This window comes from Lutra lutra, chromosome 18 (genome assembly GCF_902655055.1).
Source record: "Lutra lutra chromosome 18, mLutLut1.2, whole genome shotgun sequence".
NCBI lineage: Eukaryota > Metazoa > Chordata > Mammalia > Carnivora > Mustelidae > Lutra > Lutra lutra.
Genome location: NC_062295.1, coordinates 34,485,413 through 34,501,532, shown reverse-complemented (window position 1 = coordinate 34,501,532; position 16,120 = coordinate 34,485,413). Strand labels below are relative to the sequence as shown.

The 16,120-nt window shown below is 51.4% G+C and overlaps 1 protein-coding gene across 5 annotated transcripts in view; it reads right to left on the bottom strand.

Moving 5' to 3' along the window:
* Positions 1–401: 401 nt before the first annotated feature.
* Positions 402–16,120, bottom strand: part of SMURF1 (SMAD specific E3 ubiquitin protein ligase 1) — a 105,424-nt gene continuing 89,705 nt past the window's right edge. For 4 of the 5 annotated variants that reach the window (XM_047713094.1, XM_047713090.1, XM_047713093.1 and 1 more), the window contains 7 exons: positions 11,803–11,917; positions 10,424–10,602; positions 8,922–9,059; positions 8,014–8,134; positions 6,962–7,163; positions 5,625–5,709; positions 402–3,609 (listed from right to left, as the gene is read on the bottom strand). In XM_047713094.1, coding sequence (XP_047569050.1) covers positions 3,510–3,609; positions 5,625–5,709; positions 6,962–7,163; positions 8,014–8,134; positions 8,922–9,059; positions 10,424–10,602; positions 11,803–11,917 — 940 coding nt within the window. In that variant the 3' untranslated portion in view covers positions 402–3,509. The remainder of the gene's footprint in view (positions 3,610–5,624; positions 5,710–6,961; positions 7,164–8,013; positions 8,135–8,921; positions 9,060–10,423; positions 10,603–11,802; positions 11,918–16,120) is intronic. The other variant, XM_047713091.1, reaches the window with a different exon arrangement.

Genomic DNA, 16,120 nt, shown 5'->3' with positions numbered 1-16,120 from the left:
AGTTGAGCAGTACATCATCACAAGGGAAAGTAGAACCTGTCTTGAGACGTATCAAAACTAAAAGCGCTGAGAAGGAAACTTGCAGCTAATAGACACTTACATTGAAAAAGAAGAAAGTTCTGAAATCAAAAACCTACCTTTTACCTTAAGGAACTAGGAAAAGAAAAAACTGAAAGCTGCCAATAGGAAGAAAACAGTATTAAAGCAGAGACCGAGAACAGAAAACAACAGAGAAAGCCAATGAAGTCAAGAGTCGGTTCTTCCAAAAAAAATACCATAGTGGCAAACCTTCAGCTAAATGCCTATGGCAGAGGAAAGAGGACGAGGGCTTTCTTTTTTGTGGGATTAAAAAAATTTTTTTAAAAAATCTCATTTCCACACCAAAATATCAGAGGCCAAAAAAATGTAAAGTCGTGAGTTTATTGCATATGTAACAAAATGAACCTGACCTCCCGGGTCCAGCCTGCTGTACAATCACTGTTGGTTGTGTGTTTCCAGCTGGTTCCATAACCACATTAAATAGAACTAGTATTTCTTTAAATACTTTTGATTTTGACATAAAACAGAACATTAGTGTACAATTTTCACAAAATAAATCCGCAATAAAAACAGTGGGAAGAATAACAAGGATAGCAGCAATACTTAAAAACAAGACGTTACAAAATAAATTAAAAAATACATTATAAAGTGGTTGAGAAACAAAAATAAACAAATTTTTAAAATTCATACTATGTTTCGGGAAGGCTGCCGTGTGGCCCACACCTGGCTGCGGACGGGGCTGGGGGGTGGGGCGTCTCCTCTGCCGAAGGCCCTTCCTGCCCGATCAGCTCTGAGGACCACCTCACCTGAACTGGGACCACGCGGCCAAGCAAGCTTAGGGAACACAATCCACCTGGTGGGCAGGTCCCCCCACAGGAGAGAGCAGTCCTTCCTGTCCCCCAAGCAGCCCCTTTGTTTTTCCTACCTCCAGCACTGGCAGAGCGGGTGGTTGGCTACATCCCTGAGGGTCGGCTGAAGACCGCTGGTGAGGACAAGCCTGGAAGCTGGGCCCCTGAAGCATCTGGGCAAAGAGGTGAGGGGGGGATGGGCAGGCGGGGACTACCGTGGAGGGCGACGAATGAGAGCTTGTGGGAAATGGGGTCCCCGTGGACCCAAAGTGGAGTGACCGGGAGCTTTTACCAACTGTCTGCCACACTACTCTTTGGGTGGCCCAATCCACGCTTGATCGTGAAGGTTCTAGAAGGGCAGTGCCACTGACACAGGCCCCTTTGGTGAGAGTCAGCCAGGGCTCTGGAACATTCTGCTCTTTCAGGCTTCACGGTAACACACAGCTGAGGAGGGGGGCCCACGTGCAAGGAGAAAAGCAGAGACTCGGGCCTACGCCTGCGGAGCCGAGCCCAGACACAGGTGAGCAGTCCGGGGCCGGCAGGTGCACTCAGGATGGTTCCCCCGTTCCTCCCAACAGCAGGAAGATCGTCGGGAAGGAGCCAAACCCAGCATTCCCACTAGACCCTCGTCTCCTCACTAATTCCTGCAGAGTCTGACCAACACCAAAAGAAGCAGCCGGGCTTCGTCCCCCCTCAGTCTGGAGGTGCTCTCCGCTCGCTCGGGGAGCTCTCCTCCTCGCGCGGTTGGGATTCACCTTCGAGAGGAAGCCTCTCTGGGCGCAGGTCTGGAGTTGACATTTGCTCACTCTTCCAGAGGAAGATTCCGAGGGAGGTCTAGGGCATCAGGGGGAGCCAGCTTCGGGGACGCCCTCACAAGGATCATGGTAAACGAGACACGAGATGAGCCCAGCTGGGGCAAGGCAGAACTTCTCAAAGACCAAGCCCCCCGCCAGGCCTGGACTTCCTGAATGGGTTTGACAGACACACGGACATCTCTCCCAAGGAGCCCGGAGTACACGCTCCACAGCTCCGGGAACCCCCGGCCCCCAACCCGTGACCCATGCCAGGCAGACCCTCTGATCCAAAGAGGGCCCAGAGCTGCCCTCGGGAGCCACAGACTGCGTCGGGGCAGCCCGAGGACCCACAGCGAGATGAGAAGGGGAAGCGCGCCTCCAAACCCGCCACAGTCCGAGGGCGTCCGTAACAGAGAGCTACTCCTCCCAGACCCCTCTCGGACCCACAGCCGGATGCCGATGCCTGACTCCCAGACCAACAGCAGAATTTCAACAGTGAAATGTCTCGCTCGTGGATTCCCGCACACTTGCCCCCAAAATGAAACAGTAACAAAACCCAACAGGACATCCGGCTGCCGCCGCCCTTCGCCGTCCGTCTCCACTCAGACCACCTTGTCAAAATACTGCCGCGGCTGCCGGCGCAAACTGCAAAGTGCGGTGAGACCCTCGGCTTGCGCTGGCCTCGCGCAGCCCGTGAAGACGTCTGGGCAAGGGGACTGAGCAGTGACGGCTGTGTCGCCCTCTGACGCTCAGAAGATGGCCGGAGTGAGCCAGAGCGGAACCGTGCTCCCCCCTCTACTGTCAGGTTTGCATTTAAACAGTGACTCGGGCAGGGGGGCTGGGGTTAAGTCAGTGAGGTTAGCCGGTCCCCCTCTCCCTTTGAGGTGCGTCTGCACCCAGCCAGCAGCTAGAACAACAGGCTTCTCTTGTGTTAGTTCAGCTCTTAGCAACTTCTGTGCGAGACTTTGTTAGTATGCAGTGACTCAGCCGACACCCAGGGGTGCGGGAGCCCCAGCCTGGGACTGGCCGCGTGGAGTGGAGGCTGGTTTGGTCTGTTCTCGTATAAGCTCTGTTATGTGGTATTTTCACTGGAAAAATATCCCCAATTAGATAGATAACGTGGCCAAAGGGACTCTTAAAAAGAAAGATCATTTTTCTCTACGCAAAACAAATTTTGCAGCCAGGATCCCCTGAAACCTGCCCCGGGCCTGCAGCCGAGGCGGCCCCAGCCGCTTTACCTTTCCAAAAGGGAAGCACGCTTCTGCGGCAGGCTTCCCGCCGCGGTGCACTGCCCGTCGACCACGCGGTTCTCTTTCACTTAGAAATTCATCTGCTACCCGGAGCAAGCTGCGAGGATGAGATTGGAGTTTGAGCTGCTGCACTTGCAAAGGGCCCTCGGGATCATTTTGACACAGAATAGCTGGTAGAGCCACCAGGTACGAACCCTCAGTAAGCCAGGCTCGGTTGCAGAATGTGTGGGTCGGTCTTCCTCTAGGGACCACAGGGCAGTGAGCCCATCACCGTATGGGTTCCAGTCATAGCGGAATAGCCTGTGTGACCGAAGCCCAGTGCTAAACCTGGCTGCATTTATTAGATGGGTGATGGAAGGGGGTGGGAGTACTGTCAGAAAGGAGGAAAGTATGGGTGGGAGCCACCGGCCAAAGTCCCCCCCACCCGCCTCGCTCCGTCAATGAAAAGGAGGGGAGACAACTCTTTGCCTCCGGTGATCTAGGGTTCCTGGGCCTCAGCCAGCCCTGCAGGAGGCACACAGAAAGCTTGCTTTGGGTCTGGTGGTCATGAGCTAGAATCTGTTGCCTTTGGTTGGTCTTCACTCCACAGCAAAGCCACACGTCTCCTCCACTGCTGTCAGCAGCTTCTCATAGAGCTTCTCGTAGGATTCATACGGTGGAATGTCAATCCGATTAAAGCTGGAACAGGACAGAAGAGCGGGAGAGTCACTGCTGGGGGGATCTGGACCTAGGACCTGCTTCAAGGACAGGCGGGAGCGGAGCATTCGTGCCCCTGAGCTAGCAGAGAGTGGTGAGTGAGTGAGTGAGTGTGTGTGTGTGTGTGTGTGTGTGTGTGTGTGTGTATGGACAGAGCCAAGAAAAGGGGATAAGCATCTCCTTGCCTCGATGGGTGAGGAGGCAGAGGCAAGCTTTCTGCTCCCCTCTCCAGTCCTCTTCTGCTCTGAAAGCAAAGATTTTTCATTGCATACACAGCAACACAGACCCTAAAATCTTGAAAACCAAAATTAACTCAATTACTTTTTCCTGGTTATATGAGGACAAAGCTCTCAGCTCGTTTTGTTTGTTGTCTTTGAGGAAAATTATTTCTTGGTACAAAACACCACCTTTGCAGAGAGCCCCACAACCCAGACCGGCTGACAGGTCACCCCGACCATCTACCGCACGTCCAGCCGATCCCCGTGACTTGATATGAGACGAAAGGGGAGCAGTCTGGAGTATTTCTTGCAAAAACAAGCTTCAGCTCAAAACTAATAAAATGGCAAATCCCGGACACTGACATGAAATGAATAGAAATGAGTGAGGAGATGAATCAACATCTCCCTGGGGAAACTCATTTCTACTATTGTGTTAAAAAAAAAAAAAAAAAAAACTCTTTAAGAAGGATATTCTCTCCTAACAAAAGAAATACAAAATTCTGACTGAGAGGCCATAGAGTGACTGACTAAATTATAAGGAGTTAAACAGGTAAGGATGGTTTTTTGAGAAAGAATTGGGGTGAATGGTGGGACAGTCTGGGCGGGGGGGCTTCAGCATCAGAGGACACCGCTCATGGCTGTTGTGCTCCAGCAGGGGACCGGGCCAGGACGTGGCCACGGGGAGGGGAGCAGCTGCTGAGCACGGATACGGTGCTGCTGTGCCGGCTGTGCTGGGCAGGCGACCCGGGAAATGGGAAGCCACAGCCCTGGGCTCCCACCCAGGAAGCTTCTGTTGTGCCCCGTGCCTCCCGAGGACCAGGACCTGGCTCTCCTGAACTAGACACGCTGGCCTTCTCGGCACGTGGCTTCATGACAAAGCGTATGTAAGTAACTTGATTTTTAAACCACAAAGGAAGTAATCTGCTACAGATACTATTTAAGTTCAAAGTCTGGGGAAGAAACACTGTTTAGTACACAAGATGCATCATCACAGACTAAGTTCCCAGAAGGAAAATGGGGTCCCAGGAAGTGAAGACGGGTAACTCCAGATGAAAACCTACAGTTTCGGAGCACATGGATGGCGTAGTCGGTTAAGCGTCTGGTTAACAGCTTAGTTTCAGCTCAGGTCCTGATCTCAGGGTCATGGGATCAAGCCCCGTATCCGACTCTGAGCTCACCGCAGAGTCTGGGTTTCTCTTTCCTTCTTTTCCTCCTCCTGCCCCTGCTCTCTCTCGATTTCTAATTAAGTCTTAAAAATAGAAACTATAGAGTTTTCGGGGTGCCTGGGTGGCTCAGTCGGTTGAGCATCCCAAGTCTTGATCTCAGCTCGGGTCCCAATCTCAGGGTCATGAGACCCAGCCCCGTGTCACACGGACATGGAGCCTGTTTAAGATTCTCCCTCTTTCTCTGCCCCTCCCCACCACTCACATGTACTCGCTCACTCTCTCTAAAAACTAAAATAAAAAAAATTTAAAAGAGAAACTAGTTTTCCTGCAGAGAGGGACGTGTGTGCTCACGCACATGAAGACAAGACTGGACCTGCCGGAGCGCCAGCCAACACGTATCCCATGTCACAACACAAATGGTTTCACGACAGACTTCTGACAACCCTCCTGTGACCCGTTGCCGAGTGCTCCTTCCGGCTGACACTGGGGCCATCGCCAGTGGTCCCGAGATGCTGATAAAGGAAGCGGAGCGCTCCATCCCAGAAAAGAGCTGTGACAAGTCACGCGAAGGGCAGCAACCCGTGGAGACAGGCTCCCGGGGAACGGGCCTTACCAGGTATGGGCCTTCGGGAGGTTGTCTGTGTTGGCGTCGATGAGGTGGATGGTGAAGAGCCGGGGCCCTGCCGCGCCTGTAGAGCCTTACGAGAAAACATTCTAGTTAATGCACATCAGAGGCAGGGCCCGGCCCTAGCCCCGCTGCCCACCACACCCTCAGCCTAGTGCCGGGGCCAGCTGTGCTGCCCAAGGTCATGGGCTTCATGTGGCAGCATGAGCCTCTGTGTGGCTTAGCATCTGCTGACAGTGGCTATCCAGGGGCCTACACCAGACATTCTAGAAAAATCACAGAGCAAGAGCGAAGACTGGTTAAAACTCTCCTGTGCCCTGGCCACGAACCAACTTAAATGGGGGTATCACACCTGGGCCAAAAGCCCAAGGGAATGGAAGGAACTTCTGTCACTCAGAGAAGTCCTTGAAATATGGAGACATCTACAGGGTGTATTCTATACGTGAAGTGTATCTGCTATCACTGTTAATATGCAAAATTCCACGTACTAGGTCTAAACATACAATTATGCCATACCTTTTCCTTTCTGGCTCTCAGGGTTATCAAAAATCTATATGTCAATTTTTTTTTTTTTATCACCGTCGGAAGGGATGAGACACAGGACGGATACCCAAACTGAACAGTGGAGTCTATTGGGCAGTGCCTTTGCACAGAGAACAAAACCGAGTCCCAGGGAGGACCCCTGGCGTTAATGACCGACCCAGGAGCCAGAGACGCCCACCTCCTGCTACTCAGGCCAGGCCTCTCTCCCCCACGCTCAGGACTGCATTGAGACAACCGCTATCAGACTCAGAAATGAATCCATGGTGCACGTTACAAACTCTGATCTCTTTCCTCAAAGTCTTGCTGCTCTTCCTACCCTCCCTCTCAACCAATTCTGTAAGGGAAGGGGAGGCACTAGTTCCATTGGGCCCTTCCTCGCTCAGGTCTCACCCGACCCCACTGCGAGCAAGCACCCGGATGCAGACTGCCCCCCACACCCCGCTCCTCCCCTAGCCCGTGGCCCCGCAGGGATATTGGGAAAGGCGGGTTTGGCAGGAAGCTGGGTTTTGCTGACATTCTCTCCTACATGTTAGAGGTATTTTCTTGGGCAGAGGCTCACACAGCCTGGAGCCCCAGAAGTCAGCAGAAGGAAGAGTAACCAGAGCCCCCCACCTTTTATGCAGGAAAGAGGGTCTCTATAGCCCCTAGGGGGAAGGGTAGCCCCTTCCACAATGCTAGACAGTTGTTCTGAGGGAACAACGGCCACACACGTCCCTAGCAGACGTTTCTGGAATCCTGGGGGAGATGCTTGGGGCCAGGAGCCCCGCCTCCACGTCAGTCACCTTGCAAAGCCTTGAAGCCTTGGAGAGGGACCCGGGTGGACCCTGTCACGAACTGCAGGAGCCTGGCCCTCCTCTCCTCGTCGAAGGTCTCCACCGCCTGCCAGAACCACCGGACGATGTTGCTGTCGGCCCCGCAGTGCTTCAGCCGAGTGTTGGACTTCCAGTCGCTCACGTCGATCTTATCCAGGCCGCCGATGATCAGCTGGGAGGGCGTTCAGCAGGTTAGTCCTCGGACGCACAAACCAGGCTCACGACATGTGCCCCCGCTCCAGCTCCCAGGACGTGAGAGGAGGAAATTTACTGCGTCTGAATAAATGAGCCCCAGAACTTGGACAGGCAGGGAGAGCGGCGGTGTGCCCGATGCTGCCACGGTGGGCTGCTTTCGGACCCCCAGCTTCGGGCTTTCTCACAACCACAGCTCAGTGCTGCACCACAGCGGCGAGGAGTCGGTACGGAAGAACGAGCTGTAAAGTGGGGCCTCATCCCAGGGACCTCGGGGGCTGGGACAAGCAGAGGTCGAAGGCTGGAGCGGAAGGACCATGCGTACGTGTGTCTGCCCCAGGGTGGGAGGTGCCTCACCGGGGATAGAAAGACAGAAGGATTTCATAGCCCTGAGCCATTTGGCATCAGAGGTGGAACCGCTGTGTTCAAGCACGTACAGTGTGATTAGGGGAGACAATAACACTTTGTTCCAAGTCTAATAATAGCCAGAACAAAAGCAGAAAGCTGATGTGCTGGGGGAACCTGGTTATGTGCGAGATAACTTCCTCGATACGAGGAGACTACACAGGAGGGGGTTAGGAACCTCCACTGACAGAGATTCTGAAAAATAAGATAAGCCACAGAACACCTGGCACGACGTCCAGAGAAGGATCTGGACTGGCTGCGGCCAAGCAGACAGACACTCTAGCCCTGTCATTCTGGAGCCCCGAGAACCCCGGCCCTCCTGGGGAATAGGTGAGCCTCACTCTGCCGCCACATGTAAAACAAGAAAATAGGGATCACGCTCGCGACCTTGATTGTGGACTTGGCTCAGCCCAGTGAGCACCCACCTCCAGTTCCTTCTGGTCAAAGGGCTTTAGTAAGTGTTGAGGAATGAGTTCATTAAATCCTTTCTGAAGAGCTAAGAACTGGGCTTCGATCCCCCTCATGAATCTCCAATTTACGTACAACCTGAAAGACAAATTCCCAGAAGTTGGAGGTGATCCCAAACGGTGCACGAGAACACTTCTCCCTCCGTAGCAGGGTTGGCCATCATCTGCTGAACCTCACCCCCCCGCCGCCAGGCCTCCCCTGGGTAGTGGTGTGTGGGGGGAGGGGGCATGAAACCCCCCAGCAGCTGGTAGGACTGGGTTAAAAATAAGTCAGCCCAGGCCTGGACACATTCCGAAGCTTTACTAAAAATAGCAGTCGGAATTGACCTGACCTGTTATATCAAGTGCCATCGTATAAAAGTAGATTTGAAAATAAGATTCGGGGACGTCATGAGAGCCACACACCAGTCAGGCCCCCCAGGCAGTCCGACGTGCCCACAGGCTTCCAGATTTCTAGTGTTGGCAACTAGTCATTTCTTTGCCGTCAGAGGTAGGACCGCGACAGAGCAGACTTCCTCGAGACTGAACTCAAGGAAACTTCCAGGCTCCACTTCTCTCCTACACTCACCACCTTCACACCCAGAATCGGGAGGCCATTTGCAATCCCTTCTGCCACTTGGGATGGGGGGGTCATTACTGCCCCTTCAACAGGTCAGGCCTGGTGGCATCGGGGCTCCTCCCGCAGAGCCCGCACTGCAGAAGCCGACGGTTCAATTACTGTGATTCTGGCCACCCGTGCTGACAGGGACAGGGAAGCCTCTAATAGTGAAGGAGCTGTGACCTCCTAAATGTGGACCCAGCTGTGCCTGGGACGGTCCTGGGCACCCGGATGCCCCAGTGGCCGCCACCATTCTCTGGAACATTACCGGACATATTCTTTCTTGTTCTCCTCTGTGACAGGAACGTTTCGGCCATTGGGCTTCAGTTCATGCTGGAGAATCCTCCCGAAGGCATTGTGCTCCACACAGAAGGTATGGTCCAGCACAGGGGTGATATCGTTCTCTCTGTAAGAGTTAGGACAGAAGACGGAGGTCAGACCTTTGCCACAGCACAGCAGAGAACAGAGCATGAGCGGGGACGATCCAGGGGATGGACAGACAGAACTAACCACCTGCCACCCCAGAGCTGCAGGAGGGGGAGAAGAAGGGAGCCGCGGGCAGACACAGAGCCTGTGCCAGCGCAGGGGTGCGGGTACTGGGACGAGCCGGGGGACCCCAGATCCACGTCCATGTGCCCCTGACTCTCGGCTTCCCCCTTCGCAGGAAGGTGACAGCAGCTCTACTACCATTCTGTGGTTTTACAAGACATGGTGACCTGATTGCTTTGTCACCTGAGTCTCTGAACAGAAAGGAGGGATTCACAAAGAGCGGAGTCCAAGGAAAAGCCACCTGCAGGGACACACACTTAGACGAGACCATCCCCCCTTTAAAGCAGCCACTCACACAAAGTAGCACTTGAGAGTTCAAACAGACTCCTGCCCCTGCCACACTTCTGGCAACACAGAATGAAAGCTCTCCCGTGGGCTGGAGGCCCCGCCCCTCGCAGACTGCCCGTTCCCAGTGGGGACACTCGAAGTGGAGCCAACAGAGCACAGGACACAACTGAGTTCAGCTCCTTGGCACATCCTCCCCCTGCCAGAGGCTGGATCTCTTGCTCCTGTGGACTCGGCTCCCTCCCAAGGACCGTGTCCCCATGGATCGGGGCTGACTGCTTTCAAAAGCGTTTTAGGAGACTTCTGAAACAAAGATGACTAAATGGAGTTTTTCTTGATCTTTTTCTTGTATCAAATACTTTGACATAAGGTACTTTGATACTAATTTTGTTTTTGACTTTCCATCCCCATAAAAGAGTCAAAAGCAAACCACCCGCCCATCTGTCATGCCCGGGGACTAACATGTGTGATCCTTAAGAATTTGAGGAGACAGGGGTGTCTGGGTAGCTCAGTGGGTTATGCCTCTGCCTTTGGCCCAGGTCGTGATTCCCAGGGTCTTGGGATCGAGGCCCTCATAAGGCTCTCTGCTTAGCAGGGAGCCTGCTTCCCCCCACTCCCTCTGCCTGCCTCTCTGCCTACTTGTGATCTCTCTCTCTGTCAAATAAAATCTTAAAAAAAAAAAATTTGACAAGACAACAAAAGAAATTAGTCTATGATGTGAAACCGGCCAAACATCATGAAGAATGTTAAGTCAACTGAGTATTTCTTATTTGATCTACTTTTATGCATCTGGTTGTGAAAGAGCATTTTCTTTTGCTAACTTCACACCCATCCCTCAAAAACAATCACACACACGCACACAATGAATGTATCTGGCGTACGAGACGGTGGCTGTGCACGAATTTGCCATTGTTTGAACGGTAAGGCTGTACTTACAGAATCCACACTAAGCTCTTATGTAATTCTGGATCCACCGACTCCAAATCCGAGAGCTGGATGGGCTTCCCCAGGAGCTGCTTATAGAAGGGAACCGTGAAGCCCCCGTTGATGTAGTGTCCGTGGAACACAGCGAGACCCATGATCCGGCCCACAAAATGGAAGTAAGATAGATGGTCCTGTAGGAGGCACCAGAGAACACGAAGTCATCAAAGAAAGGCCCGGCCAAAGTGGGAACTTCGAGCTTTGGGCTTTCTCCAAGCTTCTCCAGAGAATGAATTGTCCCATCACGACCGAACACGGACTCGGTTACTCACGGGCTATGCTCACCAACAGAGAAAGGAAGGCTGGTTAGATAGTCAAAACCCAGAGCATGTCTTTTGTAGAAATCATCTGAGCATTTGAAAGGCCCTTAGTTCAAACACCTCCTCAGGATTGCGACATCATTTGTGGCACTCGGTGTAGAAGGAAAATGCAGAACCCCTTACTCAGAAATTAAGAATTTCAACACTGGCAACGGCAGAATCAAACCAAGCACAGGCCCTTCTAAGTGCAGGGCGCCTGGGGAAGCCGGCCCCTCTCCTCCTTCCCACTGTGCTACCAGAAAGAGAGCAGAGGGCAATCCCTCCCGAGTCCCTGGAGAAAGCAGAAGAGAAAAAATCCGAAGAAGGAAGACAAAATGAAAAAGGAACATAAAGGAAAATTCTCTGCACGTGAAGCATTCTAAAACTAGAGCTCTTCTGGTTTTTAATGGGGAAACACACATCTCTGCTTTCAGTTGGAATTATAGTCAGAATTCATCAAAACCTCATTTCCATTTGGGCTCTGTCACATTTGAATGTAGAGTAGAGCTGGTCCCAGACTGCCTCAGGGCCGTGGGCTCAGCAGCAGTGACCACGGGACACGGCCCCACAGGGAGAGCCCTCCACACGCCGGCTATCCAACCTCAGTCCAGTCCCTCACTCCGTGCTCCCGTCTTCCTCTCAAATGAGCCGCTAAGAGTGTCCACACTTGTGGCCAAAAAGGCCAATTAGGGAAAATTCTAATTTTGACTGGGAGAAGACGGATTTCATAGCCCAGGTCTCAGAATGACATGGTCAGCAAATCCTCCTACCTCGGTTCCCTCAACTGGCGATAAAGGGCTCTGAGTAGTCCGAGCAGTTCAGTTTCACTCTTGCTGTCTTTGAAATTAACATACCCCGTGATCCCAGGCCTGGGAGAGAAATCATTCCCCTTAATCCGGTTCCCACTCGGCCTTTGGCTATTTACCACAGACTCCGAGCAAGTCCAGAACGAACAGACCAAGGATAGAGACCAAACCTGGAAATCCATTTTAAAAAATGTTCCAATTTGCCCCTTCTTCGCTCATGAATACTTACGGGGTTGATTGAGGAATCTGGGTTGATTTGCAACATGTAAATGTTGTCCGTAGAATATTGGAAGAGTCCGTAATACGGATTCAACATTTCATGGCACAGTAAGTAAAGCCACTCCCTAGAGACAAGAACATGACAGGCATTTTATACATGCAGGAACGTCCGGTCTTCGGTCTTACCAGACGGACCGGTGCCCTGTGCCCTGGAAGGCCCCACTGGTGGGGATACCCTGCTCTGAGAGAAGGGGCCCCGCACAGACTGGGAAGGAACAACTCGCTTCTGGCTGAATGAGAGATGATGGCTTTTCTGGCCCTGACCCCGCACAGGTCGGAAGCTGAGGAAGACCCGCGCTGACCTGAGTCAGGACTGCCTCCCGCCGGCAGTCCTCTCGACAGCTACCTGGTCAGCCTTCCTGTACCTCCGCTAAAATTCTCTCAGCTACTGTGCAGAGACACACATCTCGGGTGATGACGCTCATGCTGTGGTAGTAACAGACCTTCCGTAAGGACCGTAAGGACCGTAAGAAAGACCGAGATCCTAGTTTTATTTAAAAAAGAGTGTGCGCGTGCGCACATACACACAAAACAGGAAAGCTGTCTACACAGAGCAAAGAGAAAGAGGGGGATGATTTACACAGACAGTAGTTAACTTGAGAATTAACATTCTGGGGCATTTGCAGTCTTCTTTTGCTTCTTTCTAGAAAGTTCTTCAATTTCCAACTGTAACATGTTATCAACATTTAAGCAAGGAGAAGATATTTCACAGTCTGGGGAGATGGATTAAGAATGACTTTTTTGCCCTTCATAATCTTCTGTTTTGCTGAATTCTTATCTTTTGCTATAAACATTTATTTTTTTGAGAGAGCATGTGCACTCATGAGCAGGGAAAGGACAGAGGGAGAGAGCGAATCCTAAGCAGGTTCCACGCCTAGCATGGAGCCTGACCCAGGGCTTGATCTTCAGACCCTGAGATCATGACCTGAGCCAAAATCAAGAGTCAGACGTTTAACCGGCTGAGCCACCCAGGCACCCCAACATTTACTGCTTTTATAATTTAAAAAACAAGCTTAATACTTAATGAGATTAATACTAAGAGTTCTAAAATCTGGGATATTTAAGAATAAATTACTTTTAGAATTCCTATATATTCCAATCATTTCATTATAAAAAGGCCCCAAATCAGAAATAAACAAAACAAGCACTCTCAGTAGAATCCGGAGGAATCTGGGGAACATACGGGGAAAACCGTACCCAAGCACCTGTGCCACTTCTTACAAAGACCCTTTTCTTCTTTATTCAAAACTCCTCTCAAATGAATAAATTTCATTAAGATAAACAGACCCAGGTTTTATTCTGGAATTTCTTACTCTGTCAAATAGAAAAGGCAGAGAATCGAGAACGATTATGAAAGGATGAGCACACGTGCAAATAATTCAAGAAAACTGGGAGAGTACACAAAAAAAATCAGACCACAACAAAATTATGTATCAAACTCAAAAGAACAGAAAGGAAGTGCCAGAAGCAGTGAGACTCCAAATGTTACAAAATTCTTTACTAGAAAGGCAGAATTCTCCAACTATAAGACCTGGATTCATCCCCAAGTTTCAGAGTTTGGGTTTGAGAAGAGTCATTTTCCAAAGCCAAGGACCCGCAACTGTCTAGACAGGATGTGATTAAAATACAAGCAAACACTCTGACCGAGTCCCGCACGGAGGCAGGGAGGCGTATTAGGTATGTTAAGGAAGTGGTAAGGAGAGAGAGAACTTGGCAGGCAAAATGGTTTTTTAACAGTACAGGAAATGGTTCAGAACCAAACACTGGGGAAGTTCAGTGTGGACTGATTCTCATCAACCAGATAATGACTGCAGGCACACATACGTGGGATTTAAATCTCTCTAAAGCTCTCTAGATAGATCTGACCCCTACAGACATGAGGAAGGATCTGAGAGATGAAATAATGCAAGACCCAACAGGAAGCAGGAAAGCCAGGGCTCACCGCTCTCCCCACTGGAGCACCGTGTCAACCAAGGGGGGCTCCCCAAAGACCTCTCCGTGTGGAAGACTTGATAAAAACGGGACACGTGGAAGGAAGAGAACTCCTAGCACACGAAACCGAGCTATTCACACGTGTGCCTGGGAATAGGCAGGACCAGACATGCAAAGGAACGACGGTAGGTTGGAACAGTTCAGGACACCAAATTTCCGAGACTATAAAGGAAATGGAGAAAATGCAAGTAGTCTGGTTTAAATTGTTGGGGCAGATAAGAACGTGTAACTAGGAAGATTCTCCGCTATGAAGGAGGACAGAAAGCCTAATCCTCTTAGCTGGAGACAGAATTTGTGTTATCAAAGGCAAACAGAAGTTATAGTGCCAAAAGAAACATGGTTTCTAGAATCAAGATCAAGTTCAAGAAGAACCTTGGGATGGTCTTGAAAGGAAAAATGTTTCCCCTGGAGAGCTGGTGCCAATGTGAGCTCATGCCAGGCGAATGCATGCCTTTCTGCAGCCTTTCTCCCAGTCGGACTTGGCAAGAGGGTGGGAGGAGGGAGAGACCGGCAGTGGGAAGAAGGTGGAGGACTGATTCCATCCAGGGCCAAGGGGCAGATCGTTACTCCTTGCTTTTCAAGTCTTTTGGCTCCTGAAAAAAAAAAAAATCCCAGCTCTACCCAGAAACCAAATGAAGCCACTTATAATGTGTATCAGAACATAATTTCTCTTGGGGTAGCTGCTGTAGGGCTGAGAATCTGCCCTAAAGTGGGGAGCATGTGACATCCTGTCCCGACTTCCCAAGACACATCTTCACAGGAGCACGACCTCTTCGGTAGCCGCTACCAGAGCTGGAGTTTTAGAATTACTTATGTAATTCTTTCATTAATGTCTGTACCTCATGAGATTGAGAACGCCTTTGGATGGGGACTTGGGAGGGGTGAAGGGGGCAGAGGACACATCACTGTGTTCTCTGTCGTATCCCTAGTGCCTAAGGTAGAGTCTTAACATTAATGGGTAATGAGTAAAGACAGTCTTCACAAGAGCACACATTATAGGGGTGTTCTTGAAGAGTCAGTCCTGTGAAGACTCCATCACAGATGGCAGATTAGAAGTGAATGTTCTCATTTTATATTTTGTTACCCTGGAATCCATAAATGAGTATGTTACGATACCACAAGAAAATAAAAACGTGCCAGACAGTGCCGCTGGGGACAACAGTACAGAGGTTCCTCCAAAAATTAAAGATAGGAACACCATGTGATCCAGTAATTCCACTACTGGGTATTTATCCAAAGAAAATGAAGACACTAATTCAAAGTCTTACGCGCTCCTCTGCTTGTTTACAATAGCATTATTGTGGCGGCATTATTTACAAGAGCCAAGATACAGAAGCAACCTCAGTGTCCACGAACAGACGAACGGGGAAAACGGTGAGGGACGTACACGAGGGGATGTGAATCCGAAAAAAGGATGGGATCTCGCGACCACATGGACGGACCCAGAGGGTATGATGCTGAGTGAACTCAGTCAGACAGACACAGATACCATGTGATTTCACTTACATGTGGAATCCAAAAAATACAGCAAAGCAAACGAACAAAGCAGAAACAGACCCGTAAAGACGGGGAACGGATGCACGGTTGCCGGAGATGAGGGGCCAGGGTGGGGCACGAAATGGTGAAGGGGGGTGGGAGGTGAGGGAATGAGGCCATCACGGGGAGGAGAGGCGCAGCCTCAGGTCACGGTCAGTGGCGTGGGGAGCGCTCGCTGTACAGTGACAGGTGGCGGCCGCACTCGTGGTGAGCCGAGCCCAAGTGTTTACGGAACACCGAGCTGCACGTCGGAAACGAAGGTCACGTTGTGTGTCAAGTATATGGCAATAAAGCAACTCAGAGATGAACAGGTAAAAATAACTAGACCATTCCGAGCCCCCACTTCGGTTCGCGTAAGTAGAGTCCAGCTCGGAGTAAGGGGCCCGTCAGCAAGAGCGGAGCAAGGAAAGGGAGGAGAGGAAACCACGAGCAGGAAAAAGCCGCGGCTTCGGCGGACCCGTCGAGAACAGAACAGCCCCCGAGCACATGGGCCGCGCAGGCCGGGGGAACACGGGGATCTCAGGGCTGGGGAAGGACTCTGCTGGGGTGGGGGGGGTTACCCTGTGAGCAGACCCCAGAGAACGGAGGGAACAAGCTATGTGACACCTTGGGACACTCTGGGCAAAGGCCTGAGGCGGGCCATGGAGAGAGCGCGGCAGCCAGAGGGGGGAGGCCGTGGGGCAGGCCTGGGGGCACCTGGGGGGGGGGGGTTGGCTGGGAGCCTGGGGCCAGGGGAGGAC